At 41.5% G+C, this 14,026-nt stretch overlaps 1 protein-coding gene across 1 annotated transcript in view; it reads right to left on the reverse strand.

Moving 5' to 3' along the window:
- Positions 1–14,026, reverse strand: part of vps13d (vacuolar protein sorting 13 homolog D) — a 54,651-nt gene that overhangs the window by 14,976 nt on the left and 25,649 nt on the right. The window contains exons 41-65 of the mRNA XM_073875193.1: positions 13,556–13,661; positions 13,311–13,463; positions 10,634–10,769; positions 10,435–10,482; positions 10,208–10,358; positions 9,906–10,122; positions 9,582–9,829; positions 8,639–8,830; positions 8,422–8,548; positions 7,785–7,927; positions 7,566–7,696; positions 7,308–7,483; positions 7,078–7,201; positions 5,302–5,537; positions 5,132–5,234; positions 4,854–5,011; positions 4,665–4,773; positions 4,419–4,589; positions 4,184–4,288; positions 3,900–4,049; positions 3,586–3,735; positions 3,389–3,482; positions 3,164–3,312; positions 1,175–1,309; positions 899–1,066 (exon numbers count right to left, since the gene is read on the reverse strand). Coding sequence (XP_073731294.1) covers positions 899–1,066; positions 1,175–1,309; positions 3,164–3,312; positions 3,389–3,482; positions 3,586–3,735; positions 3,900–4,049; positions 4,184–4,288; positions 4,419–4,589; positions 4,665–4,773; positions 4,854–5,011; positions 5,132–5,234; positions 5,302–5,537; positions 7,078–7,201; positions 7,308–7,483; positions 7,566–7,696; positions 7,785–7,927; positions 8,422–8,548; positions 8,639–8,830; positions 9,582–9,829; positions 9,906–10,122; positions 10,208–10,358; positions 10,435–10,482; positions 10,634–10,769; positions 13,311–13,463; positions 13,556–13,661 — 3,680 coding nt within the window. The remainder of the gene's footprint in view (positions 1–898; positions 1,067–1,174; positions 1,310–3,163; positions 3,313–3,388; positions 3,483–3,585; positions 3,736–3,899; positions 4,050–4,183; positions 4,289–4,418; positions 4,590–4,664; positions 4,774–4,853; positions 5,012–5,131; positions 5,235–5,301; positions 5,538–7,077; positions 7,202–7,307; positions 7,484–7,565; positions 7,697–7,784; positions 7,928–8,421; positions 8,549–8,638; positions 8,831–9,581; positions 9,830–9,905; positions 10,123–10,207; positions 10,359–10,434; positions 10,483–10,633; positions 10,770–13,310; positions 13,464–13,555; positions 13,662–14,026) is intronic.

Here is a 14,026-nt window from a genome sequence, read left to right on the forward strand (position 1 = left end):
TGACTCATTCAACTTTCAACTACTTTTAAAAGGCCAATGCATTTTATCCAAGTCATGATCAGTTTAGACTAATTCACCTTGGCTAGAAACAAAGCTCTGTGTGAGGCGTGAGACTTCAACAGCAAAGACTGTACTGTAGGAAAGCGAATTGGAAAGCCCACGGATTGGGGTCCCGTGGCATGAGTGCATTTGGCATGAGCACGGTCAGTGTAAATAAGAGCGCAGGAGGAGCTGGCCGGGCTGTGGAGCGTCAGGCATGCTGAGAGCTGGCTGCAGGGGCTCAGGTCTGACCACACACAAACATCACCGCTGTGATAAAATGCCATCTGCAGCCACATACGCCCACACACCGGCGGTGCGAGCGAATGAGCTCTTTAAGCTCATCAATCATGAGTCCATCTGCACAAGCTCAACTCTGAGATGCACACAAATGTCTCCAAACCATGAGAACTTTCCAGAGATGCTGACTAACGCGAGCATGCCGAAACCTGCTTGTTTACACAGAACCAAAACTAATCGACGCTCTGATATCCTTTGATGGATATTCGAATGAAAATCACGTCGGATTGCTCTGCTGGTAAACATCAAGTGCATCTGACCTTTCAATGCCGTTCCCATTCTTTTCTGGAAATCATCAGATGACAAAATGTTGCTCATAGAGCTTTGATGAAGTGCTTGGACGTTTCTTCAGAAAACGTGTTCAATAGGAAGACTGCGAAATAAACAACTTAAGCTTCTTATTTCCACATAAACAGACCTTGTCAACGAGGACAGTCCGTTCTTTTGTTGTTTTCTAATTATGCCTTGGCCTAAATCATTTCCTGCTGTGTACTTTAAAGATGGACTTCATCATCATATCACAACAGTAAAAAATTTGGTAAAATGTGAACTTTGATACCTTGGCAGTAGAGTTGGAAACACCGTGTGTGACGCTGCGGATAAGTCCTCCGATGTTGCCGTACTTGATGAGTTCGTTCATACCCTCCGTGACATCATTCAGTAGGCCCATAGGGTTGCCCAGGAAATCCACTGAGCCGAGGATCTGAGCTGCCTGACTGATCAGCTCCTTTTAGGACATAGAAAGTAGCTATAAATAGTCCACGAGTGATGAAATCACACAGTAGTGATGAGAAATAAATGGGCATTTGCACTGCTAGCTGGCATTGTTTTTTACCTCTTTGAAGTGCTTAAGGACGTCATTTATGATCATCTCCTGCGTCTCATAGGGGTGGACCCGAGTGTAGGGGTTCATGTTAATGATTGCATCTTCAAACCGAATAAGTGGAAACCCCAGGGTTCCCTTCAAGGCCTGTGGAGAACACAGATGACCCTCCATTACGCATACAGACCACCAAATTACACACATTGGTCCCATACACACTGCATATTAATTCGGTTGGCACTTCACCTTTTAATGCGTAATCTTGTTTTGTACACACACGGTTCAGTAATTTACGGGTCAGCTACCGCATTCTACAACCGAATTAACTCCCACAAAAAACAGGTAGTGACAACCACATTTACAGAAACTCTGCATAGTGTGTACATAACCGAACTGAACAACTACTATTAGTTAATAAAGTGTTTAAACGGGCATCATGACAGGTCACACTCCTGAAAAAATAAATGACTAGAAGGGGAAAAAGTCTTCTGAATGTTCGGTGCTGAAAATTACAGAGGCACAAGCGTTTGCTGACTGTTGCCAGATCTTAAAAAACAGCGAATAAGAAAAATCGAATAATAAACCAAAAAAAATCCAAATGATTTACCTCAAATATCAAAATATTGGGACTGGCATCTTCACACTTTAATAACACCAAATATTTGATCGCTTCATGAGCCAAAATCCATAAAAGGTTAAGCGCCAAAACGGTATGTAGGTACAAAAAAAGACGAGGACCTGGCCACACTGCGAGACAGGGTGCTATGGAGAAGCCTCACAACTGCGTATAATACACATCGCAAAAAGACGGAGGTTTATTGCAAAACATAACGCTGTTAAATTATTTTGGTCAAAGCTGTGAGGGATAAGCACGCAAAAAGGCAGAGCGTTGCTATGGTAACCTCTCTGTCAATCATCCCATTTTCGAGAGTGAGTCTTGTTCTGTACAGACATTTAGGGGATTCTCTCCCGCATTTAAATGCGGTTGTCACTCCTGAAAGTTTGCAGTGTGTACGAGACCATTATAAGGCCACCTGGTAAACATTATACAACAGGTCTTCATTATATTTTTTATACCATGATGGGGCTGTTGAATCCTTTATTCTGATTGGTTGAGAAATGTTCCATGGGTGTGCAACATTTTCAGACAAATGCACACCTGACCTGTCAAATGCGTAAGGAATAATTGACGTCGGGCTGTTGAATTATTTGAAAATAACGCACACCCAAAGGTGTTAATGTTACACTGCTGGTATGCATTTTTTTTTTAATAATTCAAAGGACCAGAGTCAATTATTTTGCTTATACCATGGTTACCACAGACATTGCCAAGACATTGCGCAGGTGGTTATTTTAAGATATTTGACAGGTCAGGTGTGCGTTTATCGAAAAATAATGCATACCATTGAACATTTCTCAACTAATCAAAATAAAGCATTTAACAGCCCTGTAGTGGTATAACTTAAAATAACCACCAGAGAAATGTCTATGGTAACCGTGGTATCCACAAAATAATTGACTCCGGTCATTTGTGGCTTTGCGTCGTGCCACATTACAACCTTGGGTGTGCATTATTTTCAAATAATTCAATGGCCCGACGTCAATCAGTCCTTCCTTAAAGGGATAGTTCGGCCAAAAATAATATTAAATCCATGATTTACTCACCCCAAAGCCTTCCGAGATGCATGTCCATCATTTTTCAGACAAACACATTTTCAGATATTTTAGAAAATGTTTTAGATCTTTCAGTTAATCAAATGTAAAGTTACGGGGTCCACATCCTTCAAGTCCAAAACATGTGCATCCATCCTTCACAAAGCAAATCCAAATCCATTTTCTAAAATAACTGAAAATGTGTTTGTCTGAAAAATGATGAACATATGCATCTCAGACGGCTTCGGGGTGAGTAAATCATGGGTTTAATATCATTTTTGGCCTAACTATCCCTTTAATCGACTGTTACTGAAAGTATCGCAGTTGTTTGTATTGTGTTTTGTGTACCTTGAGGTCAGGGGGCAGCTTGTGTGAGGTGAAGACACTTAGTTTGACCTGTGGGATACTGATCTTCAAATTCTCAAAATAATAGCGTTTTGGAGTTCCTGAATCTTCGCTGGCTTTCTCATGGAGGTTTTCATCCAGCTTCTCAACCTCTAAAACACAAAATCATTTACTTATCGTTGCATAAGGAAATACACGATGCACAGCAGATAAATACTGACTACGCACCCTCAGTCTGCCCGTAGCCAAAGAATGTAAGCAGCTTCAGCATGAGCTTCTCCTCGATGATCAAGGTGCAGTGGCGTGCCGTGACCATCAAGTGCTGTGTGACAGAGTACAAACTATAACATAACATACAGCAAGATCGACAAATGACCTGAAAATTGTCTTTTGTGGTGGAGAAATAAATCTAATTTTGGTTTTACCTTATAAAGGTCTGTAAGCATAAGGCTGCTTGGCACTTTAACGGCATTGACCTGCAAAGCAGGGCCTGAGTCTGCTGCACTATTTTCAATAAAGTCCGAGTTCACACACAGCATAACAGGATGGGTAGTGCCAAGGAGCTGATTATCCACCTGAGAAAGATGAGAAAATAAAGACACATCTCTCAGAAAAGGGATGTGTGATGATTTCTGGGGGTATACATTTGATTTTGCTATTTTGCTGATGACCACAATATTGACTTATTTGTTATTTCCACAAAACTGATGGTTGTGTATGTGTTTTTGCTGTTATGTACCTGAATGTCTCTCACTCGAAGTTCTAACACCTCACTTGCGGCAGTACGAGTGAAATGCATATCAATCCCAGAAAGGGTGGCAAATAGCAGCTCCTCAGGAACTTTATTAACCAGCGACAGGCCCACTCCTTCTTCTAGGCTCACCGACACCTACACACAAGGTGATAGATTGGGACATCACTTAACCCAAAAAAAATCTTCCCATAACATTGCTTATTATAAATACATCTGAACTCAAAGGTACATCAGAAATATGCAGTATGAACAGTATGCTTGGTTTTTACCTCAAGCTCCTCATCAGGAACTTTGGATTCAGTGCTCTCTTTATTCTGCCTATCCTCCATGCTGGGAGAAAGCCTATTCATGTGGCGCTGGTTGAAATCACTGATCTGAATTGAGGTATGTATTATATTAGAAAGTGTGAAAGAAAAACAGGAATTCATTTTATTACAGATCGCATACTGTTCCAGCCGACTGTGTCTTTCGATAACAACGAGTAAGAAAGGTTGGGTGTCTTACCTGTAATACTCGCGTGGGACCGTCTGGCACGACCTGTACAGACAACACACCTGAGCCAGGTCTCATTTTTTGGTGGATAAACTGTTGCTCTGGTGCTGTGTCAAAAACGTTCGAGTCGGGGCCAAGTACCACCTGAGCGCCATCCAACAGTCCTGATACTCCTCCCCTCACCTATATAAACACATACGTAGTTATATATTCTGTAAAACCAAAAATAAGGATTAGGGAGAGATAAATCTGACAGACCTGAACGACCAGTCTGGGTAAACCACAGGTCAACATGCCAGAGCTGAAGTACCATGTCTGGGTAGTGGCGCGCCGGCTATCTGGTCGTCTTAACATCAGAGGCTCATAGCTAAAAATAACACATGTGAGATGGCTGAGAATTGTCACTCATACACCATATTAATATTTATTAAAGGTTATTTAAATAACCTGTTGTCTGTTACAGCAGCCAATCCAGCAATATCAAGCACTAAAGATGAAGTGAGGGGTCGAGGCTGAGAAGGTTTACTCTGTGGAGGAGAGGAGCCTTCGTGACACAGCATTCCCGTTCCCGTCATCCGCCACAGCTGGGAGCGCTTACCAGGCTCCTAAACAGATAAACAGAAAGATGTAACCCGACCAGATTCAGTGAGATGTTATTATCCAGAGTGCTATGCTCAATTTGTACTCTGGAAACTGGCAGAACAAAAGAAAGAACATAAATTGACCTTCTTCTTCAGGATGACCCTCTGTGTTTTGGTCTCCACGTCCAACACGAGTTCAGCGCAGCTGACAGCCCGGTTCTTCCCCACTGGCCTCTTTTCTGCATCTCTGTTATTACATAAAAAATGTCAGTCTTGAGTTTTGAGTCTTTACAAGCCCAAATATTAAAACTCACTCTGAGAAGGTGAAGGATGCAGCAATGTAGATGAAGTTCTCATAGTAGAGTTTGTTGTACTCTCTGAAGCAGTTCATGTCAGCGGTGACCTCTGAAGATCCGGCTCCCTTTACAGTGAGAGAGAGGAGGGGGGGAAGAGTGGGTTCATCGCAGGCGTAGTCCAGCGCTGCTCCTGGTTTAACCTCAGTGCGTAGCCTGATATCCGCCACGCCATGTTGCCAGAACTGGATAGGCACCTGTAGCAAAGAGAAGAGTTTGAGAAAATGTTCAAATGTTCACCATGTGTTGGTGGTATACAAATAAGTGATAGAGATATATGATGATTTAGTGGGAGTCTGGAGAGGGAGCTGCTTGTCAGTGGAGCTAAAATGCAAAGAAAGTCTTCAGGTGGTTCTGGATCAAAAGAACATATTTGTGTGATATTGCTGCTACGACTAGCAAGGGTTTGATCAACTACTCCTGTGCAACCTGAACGAGGGTGTTTGATGTTGAAAGACCTTGAGCCCCAGAGGACTTCAGAATATATGACTGTGAATGTGGACAAGCTAAGCATCAAGACATTTCATTACTTTAAAATAACACCCTTACTAAAAGAAAAGCTAATAGTGTGTCCAAGCGATGGATCAAAAGAGCTAAAACAGAAACCACCTGCTGACGGACAAAAAGCCGATCATACAAAGCTTGATGGATGAATCTATTGCTTTAATCATGCCACAGGGAGTAAAAGAGGCAGTATGTCTAACAAAAGCTTTATATCGGCCTTTTGTGATAGCTAGTATGGTTTCTCAATTGAAAACCTCCATCATATCGCATGACAGTACATTGCATCTAGGGGTCAGAGGAAGGTGACAGAAAATTTCCAGCTCCACAAGAGTTAAACATTTGATTTTTACAGTTTTGGAATCCATTCAGCTGATCTTCGGGTCTGGCTGTACCGCTTTTAGCATAGCTTAGCATAATCCATTGAATCTGATTAGACCATTAGCATTGCGCTAAAAAATAACCAAAGAGTTTTGATATTTTTCTTATTTATAACTGGACTGTTTGGTAGTGTACTAAGACAGATGGAAAATTAAAAGTTGTGATTTTCTAAGCAGATATGGCTAGGAACTATACTATCATTCTGATGTAATAATCAAGGACTTTGCTGCCGTAACACGGCTGCAGCAGGCGCAATGATATTATGCAGCGCGATGCTAATGGTCTAATCAGATTCAATGGATCATGCTAAGTGCCTGCAAATAGTCCCCTTGGTAACTTAATAGCAGGGGACTATTTTCGGGCACTGCGTAATATCATTGCACCTCCTGCAGCCATGTTATGGCAGCAAAGTCCTTGATTATTAAGCCAGAATGAGAGTATAGTTCCTAGCCATATCTGCCTAGAAAATCGCAACTTTTAATTTTCGGCGGTCTTAGTACACGATGTAACTACAGAAGAGTCGAGTTTTAAATAGGTAAAATATTGAAACTCTTTAGTTATTTTTAAAGCGCGATGCTAATGGTCTAATCAGATTCAATGGATTATGCTAAACTATGCTAAAAGTGGTAGCGCCAGACCCGGAGATCAGCTGAATGGATTCCAAAATGGTAAAAATCAAATGTTTAACTCTAGGGGAGCTGGAAAATGAGCATATTTTCAAGAAAAGTGGAGAATCCCTTTAAAAAAAGACTAAAGAGACTGAAAGGTGGTCATGTTTTACGTCTAAATGTGAACTATTCTACAGCGATACTTCTGATATTTAATAAAGCATACAATACCTTATGTAGGTCTTACCTCAGAGATGTTATCTATGCGAAAGGGTGGAGGAAGCTGGTCAGTATCACTGAAAGAGATCTGATGCGTTGCCCCTTTCAAAGCAATCTCGGCACGCAAAAAGAAGCAGTTCCCCAATGTGTCCCTATGAACACACATAAAAAGTAGTCCAGAAAATATAATAATCATTTCTCAGTTTTCTATCCTGTTCGGCTTTCTCTAGAGAATTGTGCATCTGGTAACACTGGTACCTCATGTTGATGTGGAAAGATTTAGGTTTGTTGACCTCAAAACCCCCAGACCATGTGTAGTTGGGTACGTCCATGAGACGGACACAGAGAAGCTGATCGTAATCATTTCTGGGCCAGTGGAACACCACACTGGAGCCTGGGAGGGTTGAGATGTAGCCGTCTGGATTTGCAGTACCCTGAAACAACACAGCAAAACGTTAAAGGTTATCTAAAAGCGGGAGCAACAAAACAAATCTGTGAAAAAGATTGAATTCTTACCTTTCCTCTGGCAAATTCCCTTTGCGAGAAGGCTAATCTGTAAGATGATCGATTGTCAAGCAGATACCTTGGAGCGAAGGTCACAATGTGGGTGTCAATGTAACGGCCCTTTCCTTTTCTCACATTAATTCCTGTAATCAAACATTACATTTCATTAATTTAGCAAATACCGCAAGGCAAGAGGTGGGGTCCTAAAAATGCAAGACACCCCCTTATTACCTATATTATAGATGAGTCCAGGTCTGTTACCACGTGGGATGACTTTAACTGCTCTTACTCCACTACCTCCGTCCAGAGAGAAACCCTGGCACCATCCTGGAACTCCATCTTCGTGGATACCTTTACCGATTCGCATGGTACACCTGATTTATAGAGCACAATACATTAATACATTTTCACCTAATTAGTAAGGGGTCATCTAAAAAATATATTACTGTTGTGTAACCTAAAGGTGCAATGTGCACTTTTAGAAGGATCTCTTGACAGAAATGCAATATAATCTACATAACTATACTATCAGTGGTGTATAAATCCTTATATAATGAACTCTATTGTTTTTATTACCAAAGAATGAGCCGTTTTTATCTACATACAATCGAGGGTCCCCTTACATGGAGGTTGTCGCCATGTTTCTACATTAGCCCTAAATGAACAAACTGTTCTACAGAGCGTTTCCTTTCGACATTGTGTTTTGAAATTGAGGTTGGTTGCAATTCGCAATCTCACCACTAGATGCCGCTATAAAACCCACACTGGACCTTTAAATCATGAAAGACTCTGGTGGTGGTATACATATAGGCTAACTGAATGCTGGGAACACTGCATGTACTCATGTTTTGCATTGCCATGAACTCACATATTGGGCTGCTCTTTGTCAGTGTAGCAAAAGAGCAGAGGGCTGAGACTCCTGGCTAACTCGTGCTCCTCAAACTGTCCAGCGGCATCAATTTTCCCGTTGTCCTGACGAAAGATCAGAGGCAGACCTGGACACAAAACCCAATAAAATCTAGTTTTAGTATGGTACAACTACATTTTCAGTCGTCTATGGTCAATGCAATCGAAAAAAAGCCTACCAGTCTTGTTGACAAGCCAGTAGGGAGCAGAGATGAGGATTTTTAGCGCTCCTTGAGCTCTAAGAATAATCCGAATGGTAAGACAGAGTAGCCGCTTATTTACATCGTACAGCCGCATGCGAACCACGTAGTTCTGCGTACCCGGAGGAATGAGCAGCTCTTTACATTCAGGAAAGTTCTCTAGAAGCACACCTGTAAAGAAACAGCCCACCCAACATACCCATGAAGCTTTTCTAAGCATTCATTAAAGGGATAGTTCACCCAAAAATGAAAATAATGTCATGTCTTTCCAAAATCGTAAGACCTCCGTTCATCAATAACAAAAATTAAGACTTTATTCAGCATTGTCTTCTCTTCCGCGTCTGTTGTGAAGCGCATGCGCGAGACTAAAGCCACGTGACTGCAGTGACGCGGCTGACGTGTTATCTGGTGGGCCCCAGCTGTTTTTTTTTGTGCGCCCGTGCTTTGTTTACAGTCTGAAGAAGACGCATGCTGTAAGTTTGAAAAAAAAAACTTTGCAAACATGTCTGAGGATAACACTTCATCCGAGGCACAGCATTCACGTGACTTTAGTCTCGCGCATGCGCTTCACAATGCAAGAGAAGACAATGCTGAATAAAGTCGTTATTTTTGTTATTTTTGGACCAAAATGTATTTTCAATGCTTCAACACATTTTAACTGACCCACTGATGTCACATGGACTACTTTGATGATGTTTATATTACCTCTTTGGAAATGGACAGTATACCGTACGTAGATTTTTAATGAAGGGTCATCAAGCTCTCGGACTAAATATAAAACATCTTAAACTGTGTTCCGAAGATGAACGGAGGTCTTACAAGTTTGGAACGACATGATGGTGTGTCATTAATTACATTATTTTCATTTTTGGGTGAACTATCCCTTTAAATGTACTAGTTTAAGAAAAATTCATATGTTTACCTAATTCAATGTTTTGCAATGTGTCTGCCGCATGTAGCACCGCCTCTTTGCCCGGTTTCAGGGCTCCCGTAATCGAGGTCCCTTTGATGTAGTAGTTAAGGTCACAGGGCAGAAGGTTGGCGAGCACCAGGGTGGGCAGCAGATAGATAGTGTGACCCGGCTGGCGGTAGATCTGATTTGCACTTCCTGCAACAGCTTTGGCAGGCTGCTGTTCGGGGTAGTTCTCTTTCTTAATAACAACGCAAAACCTTAAACCAAAGAGAAAACATTTGAGAAGACTCAAGAAGATACTCGACCTTGATATTTCCTCTCGCTTTTATTTACCTGAAACTTCGTTTGTTTTGGTCATCATAGTCGGCAGACTGGCACTCTCTCTTGCTGCTGTTGACCTCACCAGGCCTTTCCACAGAAGTCCAATGAATGGGCGTTTTACAGAAGAACAATCCTAAGCCTTTAGGTCTTGCTTGCACCCTCCAGGAGGTCAGATGGAGAGGGATGGCCAAAGCTTCTCCAGGCAGGATGGGCGGCAGGACAACAGGTTCTAATATAGGGGGTAAGAAAATAAATACAGATTAATACAGTGACACTACAGCATCTGAGAGATGTGCTGATTTGTATCGGCTTACTGTCAGGTGCAGAAGGACTGTCTAGTCGCACTTCCATGGGTACCTCAAGGCGATTCTTCACTGTGAGCGCAGACTGCACCGTAATGACCTTACGTGCACTGCCCTCCATTGTAATGGAGAAAACCACTCTGACAGGCGGCAAAGCTGAGAACTGAACACAGAGGTTACAGACTGTGAACAAAGTACAACAACAAAACAGATTAAAAATGTAATTGTGTAACACTTACGTATACATGAGGGTGTATGATGTTTGTTCTGCTGATAGGGCTGCCAACCTAGCAAGCCAATTTAATTTTAATCAAGCACTTACTAATATTTTAAAATGAAAGAATAATAAAAAAATATTAATATTTAAAAAAAAATATCATGTTAGAAACCAGGTACTATGTGTATACAATTATAAATGTGTGACCCATTTAAACTCACAGTGCTCGAGGGGTTGTTTCGATCAGGGGCAGCGTAGCGGAAGAACACTCCAACCTTGTCTACTGACACCGGCTTCACCTGCTCCCAGCCCACGACACGCACAAGCAGCTGGTGTAGTTTCAGCTCATGGGTGTGTCTGTGGTCAAAGCACATCATTAACAAAGGGTTATGCAGTAATAAACTCTAATCAGGGTCTTTTAAACTTGTGTTCTAAGGGGTCCTCAGAAAATTTTAGAGAAAAAATGACAAAAAATTGTAAAAATCTATTATATAGCCAATTATTTAAAAACAATATGCTGTCTTTATAATATCAAAACTTCACATATGTACTCTGGGGACACCAAAGATTTATTTGTAATCTTAAAAAAGTATTGTGAAATGTCGCTTTTAAATGTTTTTATACAAAAAATATATAACTGAATATACACTCACCTAAAGAATTATTAGGAACACCATACTAATACTGTGTTTGACCCTCTTTCACCTTAATTCTACGTGGCATTGATTCAACAAGGTGCTGAAAGCATTCTTTAGAAATGTTGGGCCATATTGATAGGATAACATCTTGCAGTTGATGGATTTGTGGGACGCACATCCAGGGCACGAAGCTCCCGTTCCACCACATGCCAAAGATGCGCTATTGGGTTGAGATCTGGTGACTGTGGGGGCCATTTTAGTACAGTGAACTCATTGTCATGTTCAAGAAACCAATTTGAAATGATTCGAGCTTTGTGACATGGTGCATTATCCTGCTGGAAGTAGCCATCAGAGGATGTGTCCACACAGGTCATAAAGGGATGGACATGGTCAGAAACAATGCTCAGGTAGGCTGTGGCATTTAAACGATGCCCAATTGGCACTAAGGGGCCTAAAGTGTGCCAAGAAAACATCCCCCACACCATTACACCACCACCAGCAGCCTGCACAGTGGTAACAAGGCATGACAGATTCATGTTCTCATTCTGTTTACACCAAATTCTGACTCTACCACCTAAATGTCTCAACAGAAATCGAGACTCATCAGACCAGGCAACATTTTTCCAGTCTTCAACTGTCCAATTTTGGTGAGCTTGTGCAAATTGTAGCCACTTTTTTCTATTTGTAGTGGAGATGAGTGGTACCCGGTGGGGTCTTCTGCTGTTGTAGCCCATCCGCCTCAAGGTTGTGCTTGTTGTGGCTTCACAAATGCTTTGCTGCATACCTCGGTTGTAACGAGTGGTTATTTAAGTCAAAGTTGCTCTTCTATCAGCTTGCATCAGTCGACCCATTCACCTCTGACCTCTAGCATCAACAAGGCATTTTCGCCCACAGGACTGCTGCACACTGGATGTTTTTCTCTTTTCACACCATTCTTTGTAAACCCTAGAAATGGTTGTGTGAGAAAATCCCAGTAACTGAGCAGATTGTGAAATACTCAAACCGACCCATCTGGCACCGACAACTATGCCATGTCAAAATTGCTTAAATCACCCTTCTTTCCCATTCTGACATTCAGTTTGGAGTTCAGGAGATTGTCTTGACCAGGACCACACCCTTAAATGCATTGAAGCAACTGCCATGTGATTGGTTGATTAGATAATTGCATTAATGAGAAATTGAACAGGTGTTCCTAATGATCCTTTAGGTGGGTGTATATAGGATGGGGGTCCTTGCAATCATAAAATTTGAAAACACCTGCCCTAGATTACATCAAAGAAAATGCAGAGCTGTTTCAAAGACAGGGGAAGCCTTTGCAATAATATTTTATCAATACAATAGGTAGAAAAGATTTACTAGTAAGCCAAATAAAAAAATTGTGTAGTGTTTTAATCTAGAATGCATCTCATTAAAAAAAGTAAAATGGGTTGTGAATCCCACTCACTTGGAAAATTTCATCCAAAACTAAATGGCACCAGTCGAGTCATATGAGTTAGCTCAAGGCTAAGATTACTCCAAAACATGTTCGCTTGTAATTTAGCAGACATTTGCCATAAGCTTTACCCAAGGGTACAACATTGACGGACTGTGATCTGTGTAGCTTTTCAGCTTCTGCGTCACCCCAGCTTGAGATCAAATCGGTAATTCATATTTTACCAGCAAAAATCCATAACCTCCAGGCTATAAACAATCCCAGAGCTGGAGAGCTGCCGTGGATATGATCCAGTACTAATAATACCTCAAAGCATGACACTAAAGTATAGCATATTTAATGGCTTTCCAGTACCCATTATTTCATAACTCAAATGATTAACTACTACCTACTTTTAAAATTCTAGTCACCATTATTTTACAAACGTGTTTTTGATGATCACAGATGAGTACTGGCCGGATACGAGTACTATCTGTGAATACCTAGCTACATCCTATTGCAGTGGTTCTCAAACTTTTTCTGCATGCGGCCCCCCTTGTGTACGGTGCATTCCTTCGCGGTCCCCCCCAAAGAAAATTTATGACAAAAACTGTTCTAAAATTTATTTTTTAATTAAACAAAACTATTAAGTTATACAAAGTAGTGCTGTTGGTTAGTAGCCTTATTTTTATTAGGTTTAATTACACAGAATTCATGCTAAATTAATGTATTTTATAAAACTGTGCCCCCCTGGCACCATCTCGCGGCCCCCCTGGGGGCCCCGGACCCCAGTTTGAGAACCACTGTCCTATTGTATTTCGACTTCCCAGATAAACATCTCTCTTCTACCTGTGCCTCAGTTTCTCCCGTGCCTCAAACTCAAACGGGATCTCCTCTCCAGGCAGCACCTCTCTCCACTGGCTAATGTTGTGTGTGTCATCTGTCCCAGGCCCATGCACGTCAGATATCGAGTCAGCACTGCTGCTGTGAGAGAGCGCCACTCTGTGGACATAACATGACCAGTATGTACTGTCACTAACTGCAACTAGACCTTTAATATCTATGAATGGGAGCGATATTTGAGGTTCTCTTACCTGGTTGGCGTGGTAGTGAGTGTAGCGAACCACATAGTGCAGCCGGTATGATTCCGAAGGGCGTAGGGAATAAATGGCTGCCTCCTTTTGGAAAGCTTCACATCCGCTGAAACACGGCATTTAACAAAATGTATCACAAGGTTAAGAAACTAGAAACATGAATATGATGGACAAACAAACAATAAGGGAAATTGTTGTATGTTGCATTTGCTCCATACATACTCAACTTCATGGGGATTTCACAGGCAAAAAAGCCTTTAAATTACATTTCCGGTAATAAATACTGTATATGACACAGGACACAGCTTTAGAAAGGAAAGCATGATGAAAATGAAAACACTTGCCACTATAAACTGCTGTTGGACACAAAGATGTTTAAAAGATAGGGTTAGGTGTCAGGATTAGGATTAAATTTAGAGGGGTAGTGCAAATGACACACAAATGAAATGTACAATGTAGGTAGGGAAGGGA

The sequence above is a fragment of the Misgurnus anguillicaudatus genome, chromosome 13 (assembly GCF_027580225.2).
Source record: "Misgurnus anguillicaudatus chromosome 13, ASM2758022v2, whole genome shotgun sequence".
Taxonomy (NCBI): domain Eukaryota; kingdom Metazoa; phylum Chordata; class Actinopteri; order Cypriniformes; family Cobitidae; genus Misgurnus; species Misgurnus anguillicaudatus.